General features: G+C 44.4%; 8 protein-coding genes across 8 annotated transcripts; all 8 read right to left on the reverse strand.

Annotated features, from left to right (window-relative positions):
- Positions 1 to 42: 42 nt before the first annotated feature.
- On the reverse strand, positions 43 to 711 carry RhiXN_10936 (uncharacterized protein; the record flags this gene model as incomplete). The annotated part of the gene is made up of 1 exon (XM_043330751.1): positions 43 to 711. The coding sequence occupies one exon, from the start codon at positions 709 to 711 to the stop codon at positions 43 to 45; it is 669 nt and encodes a 222-aa protein (XP_043186096.1).
- A 242-nt stretch (positions 712 to 953) lies between these two features.
- On the reverse strand, positions 954 to 2,074 carry RhiXN_10937 (Retrotransposon-derived protein PEG10; the record flags this gene model as incomplete). The annotated part of the gene is made up of 2 exons (XM_043330752.1): positions 954 to 1,882; positions 1,939 to 2,074. 2 exons carry the CDS (start codon positions 2,072 to 2,074, stop codon positions 954 to 956), a joined length of 1,065 nt encoding a protein of 354 aa, XP_043186097.1.
- Positions 2,075 to 2,507: 433 nt separating this feature from the next.
- On the reverse strand, positions 2,508 to 2,807 carry RhiXN_10938 (uncharacterized protein; the record flags this gene model as incomplete). The annotated part of the gene is made up of 1 exon (XM_043330753.1): positions 2,508 to 2,807. The coding sequence occupies one exon, from the start codon at positions 2,805 to 2,807 to the stop codon at positions 2,508 to 2,510; it is 300 nt and encodes a 99-aa protein (XP_043186098.1).
- Positions 2,808 to 5,880: 3,073 nt separating this feature from the next.
- Positions 5,881 to 6,303, reverse strand: RhiXN_10939 (mutS domain-containing protein; the record flags this gene model as incomplete). The annotated part of the gene is made up of 2 exons (XM_043330754.1): positions 5,881 to 5,940; positions 5,995 to 6,303. 2 exons carry the CDS (start codon positions 6,301 to 6,303, stop codon positions 5,881 to 5,883), a joined length of 369 nt encoding a protein of 122 aa, XP_043186099.1.
- A 639-nt stretch (positions 6,304 to 6,942) lies between these two features.
- On the reverse strand, positions 6,943 to 7,544 carry RhiXN_10940 (uncharacterized protein; the record flags this gene model as incomplete). The annotated part of the gene is made up of 3 exons (XM_043330755.1): positions 6,943 to 7,248; positions 7,303 to 7,455; positions 7,518 to 7,544. 3 exons carry the CDS (start codon positions 7,542 to 7,544, stop codon positions 6,943 to 6,945), a joined length of 486 nt encoding a protein of 161 aa, XP_043186100.1.
- Positions 7,545 to 8,715: 1,171 nt separating this feature from the next.
- RhiXN_10941 (RNase H domain-containing protein) lies at positions 8,716 to 9,537 on the reverse strand (the record flags this gene model as incomplete). Its single annotated transcript, XM_043330756.1, has 2 exons — positions 8,716 to 9,215; positions 9,318 to 9,537. 2 exons carry the CDS (start codon positions 9,535 to 9,537, stop codon positions 8,716 to 8,718), a joined length of 720 nt encoding a protein of 239 aa, XP_043186101.1.
- A 1,194-nt stretch (positions 9,538 to 10,731) lies between these two features.
- Positions 10,732 to 12,900, reverse strand: RhiXN_10942 (Retrotransposable element Tf2 protein; the record flags this gene model as incomplete). The annotated part of the gene is made up of 4 exons (XM_043330757.1): positions 10,732 to 11,891; positions 11,955 to 12,311; positions 12,414 to 12,543; positions 12,616 to 12,900. The coding sequence occupies 4 exons, from the start codon at positions 12,898 to 12,900 to the stop codon at positions 10,732 to 10,734; spliced, it is 1,932 nt and encodes a 643-aa protein (XP_043186102.1).
- Positions 12,901 to 17,129: 4,229 nt separating this feature from the next.
- Positions 17,130 to 18,829, reverse strand: RhiXN_10943 (uncharacterized protein; the record flags this gene model as incomplete). The annotated part of the gene is made up of 2 exons (XM_043330758.1): positions 17,130 to 17,579; positions 17,621 to 18,829. 2 exons carry the CDS (start codon positions 18,827 to 18,829, stop codon positions 17,130 to 17,132), a joined length of 1,659 nt encoding a protein of 552 aa, XP_043186103.1.
- Positions 18,830 to 18,941: the final 112 nt, after the last annotated feature.

Here is an 18,941-nt window from a genome sequence, read left to right on the forward strand (position 1 = left end):
TTTGGTGCAAAAGGCTGTCTTCCACTTGTCTCCTTCTTTGACTCAAACATTATTGTAACCCCATTGCAGATCCAGTTTAGTAAAGACCTTGGCTCCTTGGAGCTGGGCCATAAGGTTGTCTGGGCAAGGTAACGGGTAAACGTTCTTTTTGGTCCAGTTGTTAAGGCAGCAATAGTCAACAACCAAGCGGCAAGAGCCATCCTTTTTGGGTACAAACATTACAGGGGAACTAATGGAAGACTTGCTAGGCCGTATTTTCCCTGCTTTCAACTTGTTCTTAAGCCAATCTTTTAGTGTAGCAGATTCTGCATCCATCATACTATAGAGGGGTGAGTTGAGGGGTCCTTCCTCAGTGAGTTCAATAGCAATGTTGTCATGCTGGTGAGGGGGAAGTTTGTTGAATTCTTCCTCCCCAAATACTTTTGCGTATTGATGGTATTTTGGGGGTACTCCTTCAAGGGGATTTTTGTTGGCCTCCTCCTCCTTGGCAATAGCTACATGTTCTGGGGGTGCATGGGGGAAAGTAAGGGTGCGTGTGTTCCAATCAATTTCCAGGTTATGGGCATCTAGCCATCTCAATCCCAAGATAGCAGTGTGAGACCCTGTATTGCAGATTAGGAATGTCTCAGTCATGCGCTTGCCATCAAGGGAGAAGGTTAGATTGGCCTTCTTCCAGATTTTGCCTGCCTGGGGGCTCAACCCATTGAGCATAGTAGCAATTTGGGGTTTAGGTAGGTCTATTAGTGGGAGGCGGAGCTGTTCCGCTGTGCAAGGGTGAAGGAAAGATGATGTGGCGCCTGAGTCTATCAGGACTTCTAGTTGATCCGCTTGTTTCTCTGGTTGGTAGGGAATTGTAAAAAGGGGGGAGTTTCTATTGTGACTATTTGATATATTACAAATTTCCAATCCTAAACCAGAGTCCTTGGGGTCCTTGTGCATGGCAGCAGGTACCCTTAATCTTTTCCCAATTTGGGTCCAGATTCATTGCCAATCTTGGTGGATTCCTTTTTTGTGCCTTCCTCCTTAGGCGTGGCTTTCCAGCCAGTGCAGCATTCCGCAAACTTGTGGCCCGCTTTTCCGCATTTGATGCAGAGGCCTTCAGCCCTGCAGCGGTTTTGTTCCTCCTTGGATACAAAGTTGGGGTTGCTGGATAAGCGCCCTGGTCTGGTGGTCTGTTGGCCAGTATTTGCCCCCCTATTAGGGGTGGTGCTAGAGGTTCCAGACTTATTACCCTTTGGCAGGTGGCTGGCATGCTCTTTGCAGAGGGCGTTATCAATGACCAGAGCCGCGTTCTGCAGCTCAAGGAGGGTAGTGGGGCGCCACTCACGGGTAGCAATGAGTTGGCTGACCTCCCAGTGGAGGCCTTGTGCAAATTGCCCTTGGAGGGCGGCGTTGTTCCAGTCTAGGTCCATGGCAATGGTCCTAAACTTTGTGATGTACTCAGCACAGGTGCCTGTCTGAGTAAGGTGTGTGATTTGCTGCTCAGCGGCTTGTGTGGCATCTGGATTCCCAAACGCGGCCAAAAACTCCGTCCTGAATTTGTCAACTGTTTGAATTAGGGCCCTGTGGGACCCAAGTTGATCAAGGTGGGGGTGAGCCCAGGCCCCTGCTATGTCCTTCATGTTCATCAGGAGGAATGACAGAACCTCCTGATTGGTGGGGAACATCTGTTGGTTTAGGCGTACCCATGCCAGCATTTGTGTGAGCCACTGGCAGGCTTTGTTCCCTATTTTCCTGGTATAGGCGTCAGGGTGATCCACCTTGACCAGGGTTTGATATGTGGCTACAGGAGCTGCTGGTTGAGGGACTTGGGGGGAATGGAGTCTGACAGGCAAAGGTGGAGGGGGAGTATAGCCTTGCAGGGGGACCTGGACAGGGTTGGCTGTGCAAAGGTGGGGGGAGCTTTGATGGGGTTGGCCCAGGCAATGAGGGGCACACTAGGCGCTGGAGTAGGGTTGGTTTTGGGTAGGGGCCTGGGCGTGGCCTCCACTGCCAGGGGTTTCTGGTCTTCTGGTGTGTGGGGGGTTCCACCCCTAGCCTCAATGCAAGTGAGGGTTTGATTGACTGCTCTCATCCAGTCTTGGTGTCATGACCTTCATTGGCATGACATGAATTTCTACTATTTTCTACCTTTTTTTCAAGATAGTTTCCTTTTTTGGTATATATTTATGAATCATCAAGATCACGTGACATATTTGATATATGATGTGAAATTGTAAATGACTCACTATTTAGTACTGTTGTTTTTGAGGTGGCTTTCCTCATGTATATAAGCCAGGTCAAGTTGCCGCTAAAACAGCAAGACTTGACCTCTTTGTCAATTCATCCTAAGCTCACTCCTACCCTTTGCCCAGGCCCCTAGTTGGCCATCAGTGCACCTTACTAAGAAACCCATAACCCAGGCCTAGTAGCCCTCTACCCTACCATACCCCTTGGCCTTTTGTTGGCCCTCTACCCTGTTTCATAGTCCATTGGTGATAGGGCCACGGACTTTAAACCCACTTGTATCATAGGTCCAAGCTTAGTTGTGACACTTGGGCTTCCTTTGCTGCTTCCTTGGTTTCTTCAAGTTCCTGCTTGAGTTGGAGGACTTGGTTTTGCAATCCCAAGATGAGGGAGATTGCTTGTTCAAGGAAGACTTCCCCATAGACCTTGGGTTCAAGGCTTGTTGACTCAACAGTGGTTGCCAGAAGAGTGGGTCCCAACTCTCTTTGATCAAGAGGGGACGCAGGACAAGCAGAGCTCCGGGAGCGGGTTGCCATCTCATGAGGATATGAGCGGCCTTGGTGGGATGCTGTTATGGACATGACATTTCTTCATTAATCTGTACTTATTTTATTAATTACACTAGTAACCTTACAGAAAACAAATGAGATAAAGATGCAAACTAAGGTTTTCAAGGTCCCTCTATCCAATAGTGACCTTTACAAAACCTACAAACCTCTGGAATACCCTTAATATGCGATGCCTTTTGCATATATGCTGTTTTCTCACTCATTTAAATATATATAAATTCAGCTGAGTAGATAAACAGTAACAAGTAATATTTCTCTTGTTTGTAGTATTTATTATTCAAGATTCTATCTTGTGGCTACACACAGAAATATTCAGGGTCCCCCCTGTTGCATAGGCAAGTGCTCCGGCGCTTAATCAGCCCTTAAGCGCCGATGCACTAAATGCGCCTTTTCTCCATCACCCGGGCATCCCACACTGCCGAATCGCTTGCGCTTAGGTGCGCAAGTTTGTGCGCTCCAGAACGCTGGGTCAAACTCCCAAAACGGACAACATTTGGCATAGTTATGCCCCATTTACTGTAAGTACCCAATGCAGAGGTATCCTACCTTTGGGACTGTTTACTCCAAGGATGAAACACTTAGCCTTGGGACATCTAAGGACCCACACAGGTAAATACTGCCTTGGGGCAAATATTAGGAACTGTTGTTTGTTTACTATGTACCAAAGTATTGGCTCCCTCAAGTGTTTCAGTTGCCACATGTACCTCCTGTACCCCCTCTTGGTATCAATCATGTATATACTTGTTTGTGCGCCTTCTCAGGGTATAAAAGGACCCTGTGAAGACGCTTCTAATGCATCCTACTTTTACTCTAATATATTGACATATACACGCAAGCCTTTAACAGCTTATCTGCGCATTTACTTTAGTGATTGACTCACTGTAAATAGCATAGGAGGTTATTTGGCGCACTAAGACCATAGGCCAGTCCCAACAGACACAGGGTAACCTATTAGTGTACTTACTGCAACCCTGTGCCCCTTGACTGTCACAGTTGTTGAGTTCAACATTGAGTATAGTGCAACAGTACTGTAAGGATTGTTGTGATTGAGTGATAGTGTTTCAATCTACCATACCCCTATATTGTAGATAGCTTTATCTACAATATCTCATAAATCCTAGATATATTTTAGGTAAACCCCATAAGTCTTAAGTCTTACTTAAGCATATATAAGTCCTATACTCATTAGGCAGATCCTATAAATCCTGTACATTAGTCAGGTAACCCTCTTACCTAAGGTACTATCCCAGAGACCTTGAGTATACATACCCTTAGTCACTTAGGCTTAAGTAACATTAGTCTAAGGTACTATACATAACCAACCACCTGCACTTCATAGTTGCTAGACTATTTGTTAGGAGTTGTTATTCCTGATAACCTAGCCTATACTGTGCATATATTCTGTGCATATATTCTGATTCATTATACTAGTTCTTAGTTATTCCCATATACATTTTGTATATAGTAATTCTTTCTTACTCCTGTACTTACACAACTCTTAACAGATGCAGTGCGCTGGGAGGCGCGGGAGGAAGCGCAAGAGGGGGTGCAGGAGGTAATGGTGGGCAAGATAATGTGGGTGGTGCCTTGATCAGGACTTATGGGTTGCTTTATTGTACTGGCGCTAAGAACTTGCGTCAACCGCCTAGCATTGGACAGCCCCTATTGACCAATCAACTGCTGTGTGTGGGCGTGATGTGGAATGGGTTTTCTGCAAGCGGGTGGATCTGCTGACTAGTTCCGCTGACAAAGGGTGCAGTGACTGGTGGTATGTGGACAATTAGAATCCGTCTGCCTTGTAGCAATTTGGTACTAGGTGGGACTGACACTGGTTTGATTATTAACAGCAAAAGGCAAGTCCAATCACCTGATTTCCCTTGTGCTAGTACAGGGGACCTTCTTGTTTGTTGAGTCTGAGTGGGATGTGCTTTGTGGGCACGGTTTGCAACCAACTTAAGGTTGATTACCTAGTGTCCTAGACGTCTATAAGGATGTCAAGGAGGGAGGGCGCTTGCGGCCAGATGTATCTAAGTAAGTACTGCTTAAGGCAGTGAGCAAGCTACCTACAACAACAACCAACTATACTACAACAACCAAGGCTGTAAGGGCAATGGCAAGCTAAGTAGGTACAATGGAGAAGCTGCTTAAGGCGGTGTGGGCAATGTAACTAAGTGGGGATTTACTGGGCAGTAAGGCCCTTGTACAGTGTGGAGATGCAACAAGAGGTAATTGACCTGGGTGTTACCATGGTCAATTGGCCTCCTTATATATTCTATAGATGAGCTAATTACAAATACACTATATGCAATATCTTATCCAATAAGAACCCTGCTCTGCAGTTGGTCTTACTCATGCATACATGTCACTGACGTGTCATGATGATGTCATAGGTGGAGGTGGCTACGTGTGCTGAGTAAGCGCGGATGGGGACATGGCTTGGCGCCTTAGCGTATGATATAAGCGCCAAGATCACGTGATCAAAAATGTTGTCCAATTGCCTTTGTTTAAATTTGAGAAAATGGGAATAAATTCCCTGGTATCAATTGTGTCTACAACAGTGTACTTGTGTAATGACATGTTATTGATGTGTTAATACACCATTACCAAACCCCCAGTGTTACAACAAAAACAGTTTTTGCTGAGATAGTCAACGGGAGTGGTTGCTTCATTTCTAGCACCAGAGCCAGGCTGATATTAAATATTATGCTCATTCCACAATCAGAGGGACGGATTTGAGACAATGTACATATATTCACTAAATATAGGACATGCTTATGGTCCAATGAATAGGACAGATAAATGCACATTAAACCATATGACAACAAGAGCCCGGCGCTATTTGACATCCACCTCACATGCGTATCAAGATCCACCAACCAGATGCGTCAAAAGGTTGAATCTGAGTTACATCTTGAGAAATCACAGGATTTATCAAGATGTGCCCAAAAACCTCCATCTTTGACGCATCTGGATCACATCAAGAATGGAACCCTCCTCCCAGTGCGTCAATCAGGCAATTGGTGTTCTTGGCAATCTTTGCACTGCGGGTTTCACGTGCTACGTCGGGAAGGTGGTTGTAGTTTGCTCAAACAGCGTAGACCTTCTTGGTGACTGATCCAAAAGAGGTACCAAAGCTCCCACCACCCTGCCAATTTCTTCTTCACAATAACATGCTTTAGAATAGGCAAATTGAACTCACTCCCACGGAAAGTGCATCATCATTTAGCCCCTGGCTAACCATATCATTGGTAGATTTGACACGCTCATTGTTGAGCATATCACCTAGCATTTGCAGCAGATAGCTGTGACATCCATTAAGTGCTTGAACAACTTCAGGAAGCCCCGGAACAGCACTATGTAGCGTCATAATCTGCTTGACTTGGACTGATGCTCCTTGGGCGTTACCAGAAGGTCCGCCAACTGGATGCGTGTTGGACGTGCTGAGCCAGGCAATGAGCTTGTCAGAATCTTTTGATCTGATGGGCTTGAGGGCATTGTGAATGGCCATGTATTTCTCCTCATCATTAACTAACTCTGAACTTGGGTATGAATTATGCGTGCTATGCGTATAAATATGTTAGTTCTATAGTTTGGACTACTTCGAGTTGGCACTTGATAGCCATTTGATCCAACATTGAATTACTTCGGCTTGGCTTTGGGACAATCATCAGGGTTTACGTACCAGTTATTGGAGCTAGAATGTTGATCCTTAACAACCAATGTGCCATGGGTGTGAATGTATGATTCAACAAGCTGCACGGTTGTATTAGATACCAAAAAGATTGGGAAGAAATTCATAATTACCCAAACAACAAAGTTTTACTCTTCTTTGGGACATTATTCTGTAAAACTTCTAGGTTCTTAGTGGTATCACAGTTGGTCATCATGGCTCCTAGGAAACGTAGATAGTTCTCAGATGTCAGACGATTTATAGTAACAAAACACATGCCCTTGTGCCTTCGGGTGATTGAAAGCTAGCCCTCACAGACCAAGGCGCAAAGGTTGTGTTCATGCGCGTGTCTACAAACTAAAAGTGGCCATTATTTCCGTAACAGCCGTAAACTTATGAAAGGGATATACCCCTGAGTCTCAATTTTATATAAAGTATACACCGCAACTATTAGTGATTACTACTATTTGTAGCCCTTTATTCGGCCTGGAGCGCCCCAGCAACTTCATTCGTGTTAGCCAATCCTTTGTTGGCCTCCTGAAGAGGGAGGCCCCCATCCTGTCCACCACTGGGAGGCTCTAAGAACTCGGCTTCAAATCGTGGTTTTGTTGAATAATTCTTGAACCAAATGCACCTCCACTCGGAGGTTGTCACCCCAATCAAACTTTGGAGTATCTGTGGCCCAAAGACGTCGGCTTTGGCATCCGCATGCGGCGCAAGATAGACTCGTCTTGGGGAACACTGTCTGTAGATCATCAAGCCGACACTGGATTCGCCAGGCTCCTAAATATGTTGTTTACTTTAATTAGCAATACAAATTAAAGTAAAGATACCTACAGATAGAGGAGTAGGAACCTGAATAACAGCAAAGTATTTCTTCATTTTGTGTTTGCGCAACTCCCTCTTGATCATATCTTCTGCATTCCCAGGACCCCAACGAGGCAACAAAGTATTTTGTGAACGAACCCAGTCATCCCAGGCTTGTGGCGACTGCCATCGGTCGTGGCGGTCAGAGGTGGAGTTAGGACTAAACAAAGAAAAGTGAGACTCACAAGATAGAAACCAGGGTAAGTCGGCATTAGCAGAAGACTTTACTTGGATACAATGAAAAAGTGATAGGAGATGAACGAGGTTGAGAACATGGAATTGAGCACGTGCCATATGTGTCTAAAAAGCCGCGTGATACCTATTTGTTTTTTTGGACTCATATTTAAAGAGCTACAAGCGAATAAGGCTAACCGCTCACAGACCGAGACAAACTGCGCTAAGACGAGAAGGAAAAGAGACGAGAGAGAGGGAGAGAAAACAAAAGGCGGAAACGACAAGCGAGGTAGTAAGCACGGGATGGGCATAGAGATCGGGTACAGGGGCCACAAGGGCGTGGGATGGGAGGTCATAAGGACTGGAGGGTGGCGGCCGTAGGGGCGTATATAGCGGTCATAAGGACATATGGACGTGGACGTAAGGTCCTACAGAGTCTGTGCGGCAGCCGGCGGATCTCTAAGCTTTCCGATTCCCGATTCCCGATTTGTGTACGAAGTCAGCTACTTCCTCCAGTCTCGGCAGTGTTCCGAATAACTCCTCCCCGGAGCGTTTAGACGATGTACTTGTGAGTATGTGTCTGTGTTCTGCTGTGTCAAGGCAGAACAAGAGCGAGTGTCTCGGCGTTTGAATGGTCTTGCCGCACGAGCATTGTGAGCTTAAATGTGGGTGGAACCGAGCCCGGTATTCCCCGTAGAAGCCCTGTCCGGTAAGGAATTGGACTGGTCGGCATTGTAAGTTGCGGGATGGTGTTGCGTTGTTGAATATGGGGTGTAGCTTCAACGACGGGGCCCTGGGTAGGTACGTGGATGAGTCGGGGCGGGACGCCGTGTGTTTGTCCGAGATCTTCTTCCACGATCTCAATGCTTGTTTGGTGGCATTTGCTCCGCTCTGGACTAAGTGATCATCCTGTCAAATAGCGGGGTGGGGCGTAGCGTCTCGCTCCCTTTTGCGGCTTCATCCGCCAATTCGTTCCTTTGATGTTTGAATGTTTCGGTAGCCATTTGACGAGTATGTGGCGATTGGGGTGGTTCAACAGGAGAGAGCGCGTGCTGATGGAAAAGGTGGGCGGCATATCGGGGGGGGGGGGGAGTCTATGAAGGTTGATTATGGACCGGACGGCGGTTTTGTTGGCGCAGTATAGGTCTATGCGCGTGGCCTGGACTTGTTTGCCAATGTGGACGGATTTGCCAAGGCATATTGCGACGCCTAGCATTTCGGCGTCGTAGATGTTTGCTCTGGGTCCCATGCCGTGAGATCCTTTTTCCAGTGTTTTCTCCCGTATTTAACAATGTATCCAAGTCCAACCTTGGACGTGGTGGAAAGAACGCTGGCGTGACCGTTGGGGGGGCTGTGAACAGTGTTACCGTCACGGTTGGCTTTGGCTATTTCAATTTTGTTCTTGATTATCCTGGCTGCAGCCTTCTTGGAGCTGCTGGGCAACCTCTTGTCAACCATAAGTTGGTCTGGCCATGGATTGGTGGGGGCAGCTGAGTGAATGAGGTATAGGGTGATGAACTCAGCATTTGAGTGGGAGAAGGATGCAGCAAACTCAACAGGAGACCTTGGGATGTTGTCAGTGATGGTGAAGAAGTCCCAGGAGGTGGGCAGTTGGTGTGCAAGTTCTGATTGGGTGGGACTGGACCTGAGTTTGTTGGCAAGGTTCTTGATGATTCTTAGACATGTGATGTAGAAAGGGGAGATGGACACTAGGTGCTTCATGTATCAGGTGGGAGTAGTTTGGAAAGCACCAAGTAGCCACCTCAAAATTCTGAACTTTCCTAAGTGGATCAAGCAAGAAAATTGCCTACATCCATGAAACCACAGAGGGAGCCCATAAGTCAGGATGGGGGTGACACTGGCCTTGTACAAGATGCATGTGTGGTATATGGACAGTCCATTCTGGGAGCTGGCTAGCATTTGGAGGCCAGCCAGTGTGGCTTTGGCTTTGACAACTGTTACTGCAGTATGCTCCTTGAAATTGAGCCTTCTGTCCAGAACACTGTACAAGGTTATAATGCTGAAAATCATTGCATGTGTTTAAGTGAGAATTGAGCTGAAATCAAGGTCAATACATACTGATTTCAGGTATCAATTCTTCCATAGTCCAATTCATGTTGAGGGAGGCATACTAACATTGTGAGTTTTGGGCCATATGTTATGGAATGGATAATTTAGACATATGCACCCCTAATTGCCAATAGTGAATAGTGCAAACTAGAGTAATCATACTTGCTCTATCCAAATGTGGGCATGGACATTAATATATTTGGAAACTGGCAGTGCTACAAGACATTTTACACTTTATTCCCTCATTGTGCTTGCATATATACACATTTGATCATGCAAAATAGTCATACTGTTATTTCTATGATTTATAGCATTTTTTGGATTATACATTAATATGCAGGAATGGTACTTACACACCATAGAACAAGTGCAAGTAAGCATGGAAGTTGTTATGGATATGACATTTCTTCCATAATCTGTACTTATTTTATTAATTACACAAGTGATACTACAGTGAATAAAATGAGATAAAGATGCAAACTAAGGTTCTCAAGGTCCCTCTATCCAATTGCAACCTTTACAAAACCTATAAACCTCAGGAATACCCTTAATATGCAACGTCTTTAGCATATATGCTGTTTTCTGTTGTACACCACTGTAAGGTGGGTACTTGTTAATGAGGCGGGCGCTTGTGGCCATACTACTAGTACACTGCTTATGTAATCTACTTATCTAAGGCTATACTACTGATGCTTAAGGTGTCCTACTGGTAGCTGCTGGTAGCAAAGGGGCCTTAGGCCTGGGAGGTGTGGTAGGTAAGAGTAAGGGATAAGTGCGCTACTTCTGATGGGGGCTGGCTACTTAGCTGGCTGGGATACCTCCTCAATTGATGTGAGACAAGGTAAAATTGACTTGGGGTCTCCAAGTGATTTTCCTGCTGTATATATAGACAAAGGGGCGCTATCTACATGGTCTGTGCGTGTGAGAAAAGAAGTACATAAGAGAAATGAGAAGGGTGCTGCAGGCTGCGCAGAAGCATGGATTACTCCTAAGCGCCCTTGGCACAGCATCTTGGCATGGCATCTTGGCATGGTAAGCGCTGAGATCACATGATTGAAAAACAATAGATATTGAGATCGGAAAAAATACTAAAAATATCAGAAAAATCAGGCAAATCTAATGGTATATGTGCAGAGGGTGTAACATTGCCCCCCCTTAAAGGCTTTTGGCAGAGTCACAAGCCTTTTTCAGTTGTGATTTGTTGAAGCAGCTAATTTCTTCTTGACTATGTTCCAGTAGTTCTTCAGGTTCCCACAAGTTGTCTTCTGGGCCATATCCCTTCCATTTGATTAGGTAAAACCATTTTCCCTGTTGTCTTTTGGAGTTGATGATTTGTTCCACCTTGTATTCTTCCTCCCCTTCTATTGTTTCAGGAGGGGGTTGTTCTGGGAATGGTTGGTTTGGGGATTTGTGGGTTTTGGATAGGAGACCCATGTAGAACACATCATGGATTTTCAAGGATTCTGGGAGTTTTAGACAGTATGCGTGGCTGGAGATTTTTTCTGTGATTTCAAAGGGACCTAACTGTTTGGGGTCTAGTTTGTTGGAGTTGGTTCTGAGTTCCATGTTCTTCCCATCTATCCACACTTTCTTGCCTATTGAATATTCTGGAAGTGTTCCTTGGTTCCTAGACATCCTTTCCTTGCTCATCCTGTGGGCTGCCTTGGCTTCTTTCCATTCCCAGGCCAGTGTATCTGCTACTGTGTCTGCCTCTGGGATGTTGGCTGGGACATTAGATGGGTTCATTACTGGATTCCGTCCATAGACTAGTTCAAAAGGTGTTCTTCCTGTTGCTGCGTGTTTGGCATTATTGTATGCATATTCTGCCAATGGTAACCAAGCAGCCCAATTGGAGTGGTTGGCTGCAATGTAGGATTGTAGGTAGAATTCAATGAACTGGTTCACCCTTTCTGTTTGACCGTCTGATTCTGGATGATAGGCTGAAGAGAATGCCAGTTTGACACCAAGCCACTGGTAGAGTGCCCTCAGGAATCTCCCCATAAAGGTTGTTCCCCAATCAGAGACTGTTTTGACAGGTAGCCCGTGGAGTTTCCAGATGTGGGTGATGAACAGGTCTGCAAGGCCTTTAGCAGTGATCTTCTTGGAGGTGGGGATAAAGTGGCCAAACTTGGAGAATGAGTCAATTACAACTAGGATAGTGTTGCACCCTTGGGACTTTGGGAATCCTGTGATGAAGTTGTAGGAGATGGTGTGGAATGAAAATGGGGGCACTTCTAGGGGTTTCAAAGCAATTACTGGGGCATGTGGGCAACAGTTTGCTTGGCAAGTTGGGCAGCATTCAACCCATTCTTTGGCTGAAGATTTCATTCATGGCCACCAATAGTTCCAGTTTAGCAACTCCAAGGTGCATTGTTGACCTGGGTGTCCTGCTAATGGGGAGTCATGAAATTCCCTCAACAACTTCTCCTTTAGTGGTTCTGAGTCTGGGACTACTAGTTTTCCTTGGTACCAAAGTAGGTCCTCTTCCCAATCATAGTCCTTGTACACCTTTTGGATGGACAGAGGTCCATTTTCCACATCTTCTGTCAGGAATTGAATGATGGGTTCCAGTGATGGGTCTTCTCTCAACTGGGAATGGATCTCTGTGACAATTTCTAACTCCTCCTGGGAGGTGTTGGCAAAGACTTCAGCTGGGAGCATAACTTCTGGTTCTTGGGGTATATCTGTATAGTCTGAGCATCTGGACAGTGCATCAGGCTTTCCAGATTGTTTCCCTGGTCAATAGTGAGTTTTGAAGTTAAATTTGCTTAAGAAGATGCGCCACCTGGTGTGTCTTTGGTTGAAAGTTCTTGCCTGCATCCAATACTCCAGGTTACAATGATCTGTGAACACCTGAATAGGTCTATCTGTTGCTTCCAAAAATATCTGCCATTCTTCTAATGCCTTGATGATTGCCAATAGCTCTTTGTCATGCATGTTGTAGTTGGCTTTGGCGCCAGAGAAGGACTTTGACATGTAAGCAACTGGGTGTAATCAGTTATCCTCTCCTTGTTGACTTAGTATTGCTCCCATAGCCACCCCAGACGCGTCTGTTTCCAGATAGTAGGGTAATTTGGGGTTGGAATGAATGAGGACCAGGCTTTTTGTGACTAGGGTTTTCAGTTCTTGGAACGCTTCCTCCTCTTGGCTTCCCCAGGACCATGGGGTATCCTTTTTTGTGAGGTTGTGGAGGGAGTGTGCAACTGCGCTAAAGTTTGGGATAAAACAGCAGAGATAGTTTACACATCCTAGGAATGCCTGAACCTGTTTGACTGTTTTGGGTGTGGGCCATGACATCACAGCTTCAATCTTCTTCTGGTCCATTGAGAAGCCAGCAGGGGATATAACAATACTGTCATGACCTTCATTGGCATGACATGAATTTTTACTATTTTCTAGTTTTGTTTTCTGAGACAGTTTCCTTTTTTGGTATATATTTATGACTCATCAAGATCATGTGACATATTTGATATATGATGTGAAATTGTAAATGACTCATTATTTAGTACTGTTGTTTTTGATGTGGCTTTCCTCATGTATTTAAACCAGGTCAAGTTGCTGCTAAAACAGCAAGACTTGACCTCTTTGTCAATTCATCCTCACTCATACCTGCCCATTGCCCTGCTCCCTTGTTGAGCATAGTGCACCTTACTTAAGCATCATTAACCAGGCCTTTGTTGCCCTCTACCCTAAAACCATACCTCTTGGGCCTTTGTTGCCCCTCCTGGCTTCATAGTCCATTGGTGATAGGGCCACGGACTTTAAACCCCACTTGTATCATAGGTCCAAGCTGAGTTGTGACAAATACCAAGGTAATTGACTGTAGTAATGTGGAAGTGGCACTTTGAGAGTTTGCAGAACAATTGATTCTTCATTAGCTGTGATAGGACTTCCCTAACATGAATTGGGTGGTCCTCAGGATTTTCTGAAAAGATCAATATGTTGTCCAAGTAGATAACCATGGTGACGTCAATGAGGTCCCTAAACAGGTTGTTCATGAAATGTTGGAAGGCAGCTGGTGTTAAGAGTTGTGTAAATACAGGAGTAAGAAAGAATTACTATATACACAATGTATATGGGAATAACTAAGAACAATATTAAGAATCAGAATATATGCACAGAATATATGCACAATATAGGCTAGGTTATCAGGAATAACAACTCCTAACAAATAGTCTAGCAACCATGAAGTGCAGGTGGTTGGTTATGTATAGTACCTTAGACTAATGTTACTTAAGCCTAAGTGACTAAGGGTATGTATACTCAAGGTCTCTGGGATAGTACCTTAGGTAAGAGGGTTACCTGACTAATGTACAGGATTTGTAGGATTTGCCTAATAAGTATAGGACTTATAGATGCTTAAGTAAGACTTAAGACTTATGGGGTGTACCTAAAATATATCTAGGATTTATGAGATATTGTAGATAAAGCTATCTACAATATAGGGGTATGGTAGATTGAAACACTATCACTCAATCACAACAATCCTTACAGTATTGTTGCACTATACTCAATGTTGAACTCAACAACTGTGACAGTCAAGGGGCACAGGGTTGCAGTAAGTATACTAATAGGTTACCCTGTGTCTGTTGGGACTGGCCTATGGTCTTAGTGCACCAAATAAGCTCCTATGCTATTTACAGTGAGTCAATCACTAAAGTAAATGCACAGATAAGCTGTTAAAGGCTTGTGTGTCCTAGACGTCCTTAAGGGGTGTCAAGGCAGCAGGCACTTGAGGCCGTATAAACTAAGTAAAACTGTGTAAGGCAGCAAGGGGGCTACCTACAACAACAAACTAACTAACTACAATGTCCACGCGCTATAAGGCAGCAACAGGCTATGTACATACAGTGAGAACAACGCTTAAGGTGTATAACTAAGTGGCTTGCTGGGCTATAAGGCCCTTGTACAATGTGTGATGCAACAAGAGGTAATTGACCTGGGTGTTACCATGGTTGGGGGCCTCCTTTATATATTACAAGACAGGACTAATTACGAATGTGTTATATGCAATACTGTATCAAATAAGAACCCTGCTCCACAGTTGGCCTTACTCATGTGTATGTGTCACTGACATGTCATGATGATGTCATTGGTGGAGGTGGCTATGTATACATGATTAAGCGCAGATGGGGATGTGGCTTGGTGCTTAGTGTATGATATAAGCGCCAAGATCACGTGACTGAAAATGTTGTCTGTTTGGTTCTGTTTACATTTGAGAAAATTGGAATAAAATCTGTGGTATCAAATGTGTCTACAACACTTGTGTGTATATGTCAATATATAAGAGTGGATAAATGGATGCATTAGAAGCATCTTCACAGGGTCCTTTTATACCCTGAGAAGGCGCACAAACAAGTATATACATGATTGATACCAAGAGGGGGTATAGGAGGTACATGTGGCAACTGAAACACTTAGGAGAGCCAATACTTTGGTACATAGTAAACAAACAACAGTTCCTAATATTTGCCCCAAGGCAGTATTTACCTGTGTGGGTCCTTAGATGTCCCAAGGCTAAGTGTTTCATCCTTGGAGTAAACAGTCCCAAAGGTAGGATACCACTGTACTGGGTACTTACAATAAATAGGGCATAACTCTGCCAAATGTTGTTGTTTTGGGAGTTTGACCCAGCGCTCTGGAGTGCACAAACAGGCGCACCTAAGCGCAAGCAATTTGGCAGTGTGGGATGCCCATGTGATGGAGAAAAGGCACATTTAGTGCATAGGTGCTTAAGCGCTGATTAAGTGCTGGAGCACTTGCCTATGCTACAGGGGGGACCCTGAATATTTCTGTGTGTAGCCACAAGATAGAATCTTGAATAATAAATACTACAAACAAGAGAAATATTACTTGTTACTGTTTATCTACTCAGCTGAATTTATATATATTTAAATGAGTGAGAGAACAGAATATATGCAAAAGGCATTGCATATTGAGGGTATTCCTGAGGTTTGTAGGTTTTGTAAAGGTCACTATTGGATAGAGGGACCTTGAAAACCTTAGTTTGCATCTTTATCTCATTTGCTTACTGTAAGATTACTAGTGTAATAAATAAAATAAGTACAGATTATTGAAGAAATGACATATCCATAACAAGCTGCTTGTCCTATGACCAAGGAGAGGTTTTGATTCATAGCCAGGAGAAGATTTTTGATCTCCTGGGCCCATGCAGGTATCTCCTGGATATTGGTGGGGACAGACAGTGCATTGGGGTTGGCATGCACAAAGGTAGAAGGTAGGTTGACATAGTGGAGAGAAAGGAATATGGGTAGATACTAAAATAGTGTCCTTGCTAAATAAGGCAACTTCACTACTAGTTTAGGAATGAGGGGAGGCTAGATTATTGGCCCCACTAAGCTCACAGTTTATTCTTTATGCTAATCACTGTCTCAATACCTAGCTTTGAATGCTCCTTACAACTGATCAACAAGCCTTGGATGGGCGTGATACAGAGGCAGGTTTTGCACAAGCAGGTCTTTGACTGTCTGTGATGCAGAAGAAGTTGTGGCAGACTTTTGAGTGGACGTTTGCAATGCTAGCTGTGTAACAATAACCCCCTAGTGCAACAATCACCAGTTTTGACTATTATCTGGCTATGCTGGATCACTGGTTCTTGATGGGTTGTGCCAGTACTAACACCCTAGTATTCCACAGGGGTTGGTGATGAAGAACTCAACCTAATGTCAGAGCCAACAACTACCAGAAGGTAAAACCTAACAAGCTATTGCCTAATATAGGACTTATCAGCAAGTAGAGCCTAACAATGCTCAAGGGCAATGCCAGGAAGGGGTAGGACAAGACCTAATACAGTAAGATGCACTATGCTATAAAGATAGCAGGGCTAGAGACCTTTGACAGGGACTGGTATGCTCTCAGGCAATACTCAAAGTGTATGTCTTAGGGCAGGTAGTGGTGGAAGGGGATAAGAGGTTGAGCTCTGAGGCTTAAGGCTCTCAGAACCCTCCTTATATATTCAACAGAGAAGGGGAAGAGTAATTAAACATAACAACAAAGATAAGGTCACATGACCAAAGATAAGAAAGACATGATCACATGACTAAAGGTCATGTGATGAGATTACATAATAAGTGCTAAGCGCCTAAATAGCATAAGGATGCATGTATCCATAAATCTTCATGAAAATAGCGCATATATTCACTATTTCTTTGACTTAGTGGATTCTAAGGTGGTTGCGCCTCTAGGGCATGACAGGCGTTCTACTGTCATTTGTTCCAATTCTAAGCCTTCTGTGTTTGCTGATTGTAGCTATGCCACAGTTGATGGCAAGAATTGGATAGACACCAATTGTACCTTTGTGTATATTGGTGATAAGTTTTATTAGATAGTTCTTCTTCTCTTGTTTTGTTCCTTTGAGTTAGTTTGTTTCTGTTCTTAATAAAGTGTCTCCCTTTTTCCTCCATTTGGTATTTAGAAATAAGATGGTTTTGGAAGATCAGATAAGACAGATGGTTACTAAGAAGAAGCAAACATTGGAAGAAAAGGAAGAAAAGAAGGATGTAAGGTTATTGGATGGAATGTTACATATTTCATCACATTCCATCAGCATAATCCAAGGGATTCCATTTGTTCATGGCCTTGTTACTTTCAAGGTCAGACTCATGTCCTCCTTCATCACTTAGTTCATGGATTGCTAAGTTGGATATATTTCTGCTCAGATCATTCTGAGCTGCTTGCATGGCCCATTGTTTGAGCCAGTCATGTAGATCCTCTATGCTCATTTTGCATTCTAGGATCATGTAATAGACATCCTCAGGAGTGAGGTTGTCCACATAGCCACCTAAGCCTGATGGCAGTTTGTTTTTCCAGTTTTCAATTTCCACAGCCAGCCATTCCCTTACTGTTGAGATTGGTATCCACCATTCAGGATCAATTTCCTCAATGTCTAGTTGCCACTCTGCCAACTTCCTTGTGTGCTTTAGCACTGGGGCCCTCACTACATCCTCCACAGAGGTACCCACATTACCTCTACACACAAAGAACTTGGTACTTTGCATTAGTTTGGGTTGTTTTGGTGGCTCACTGCCAACCCAGCAGAGGTATCCCCTGATTGGACAGTGTAGGGTTCTTCCAATCCAGTAGCACTTCCATTGTTGACCCATTGGTATGTAATCAAGGGTTGCTGAGGGATCAAGTAGTTTGGCATAAGCCTTGGATTGTTAGAAGGAGTCACATCTTGTGATGACCTTATGCCAGTCATAGATGTTGGTGATAGGGGGTTGATCATTCCCCATGTCCCAGCCCATGGATGGATCTGGGGGTGCCCATTGATCCAGGTTGTCCCAGGACCAAGGGAACTTGGTCCTGTGCTCACTGGATCTGTCAAGGGGGTAAGAGGTGGCATCTCCAGTTGCCTTGGAGATCCTGGTCTCTGTTCTGATGGCAGGCATGATGTCTTAGTGATGGGAATGGATAAGAAGGTAGTGGTGCCAGTGGTGGTTTGAGATGACTTCCCAGGCATGGGATGCCTTCCTTTATACCCTGGGTTGCCAGGACCCTTATCTTTCTGCTTATCAGACCCTTTATTGCCCTTTGCCCTAGGGTCATGTGATTTCCTATGTTCTTCAGTAGAGTGGTTAGTTCTCCCACACACCTCACATTGGATTTCAGTAGACCCTGATTTGTCAGAATTGGATTCACTGTTATTCTCAGCCTCCCAGAGGGCAGACAAGGGAAGTACTTTATCCAGTTGGTCAATTACTTCCTGAGGAATACCATGATCCAGCATTTCCTGTTCCATTTTCAGATGCTTGTCAATATGTTTCTCCAACCTTTTGACTCCCATTATTAGTTCCAGTAAGAATCCATAGACCTTTTTGGTACTTGTAAGGTGGTCATTAGTAATCTGTTTCTTGTTTGCCTCAGTTTTTGGTGGGTGAGTCTCCTCAGGGAATTTGGCAAAGAAGTCTTCAATAAAATCCTTCACTGTCTTATTCCTGGTTGCCTCATCTACCAAAGGGGTTTCCTTTTCCCTGGTGACAGGGTCCTCCAAGGGTGTGTTATTCCCTGGATTCTCATGTCTAGGGTCTAGGCTCCCAGCTGTAGCAAGTTGAAATGGTTCCATATCTGGTTGGTCAGCCTGTTTAGAAGGGGTAATTCCTACTCCTTCCTGATGTCCCTGTTCCATGCCTTGCATAGGAGATGTCAGCTCCATGACATGATCATGTTCAGAGTTATCCAATTGGGGCAAAGTCCCAAATACATGCCTAGGTTGCATCTTGTGGAATCCCATGTTGTTGCAAGAAGGCCAGATAGAGCACTACAATAGTCTCTATTAATTGCAAGTTCCAAGATACACCTATCTTAGTCAGTAAGAGGCAAAATAGCGCAACCCACAAAGGATA

Source organism: Rhizoctonia solani, chromosome 14, assembly GCF_016906535.1.
Source record: "Rhizoctonia solani chromosome 14, complete sequence".
Taxonomy (NCBI): Eukaryota; Fungi; Basidiomycota; class Agaricomycetes; order Cantharellales; family Ceratobasidiaceae; genus Rhizoctonia; species Rhizoctonia solani.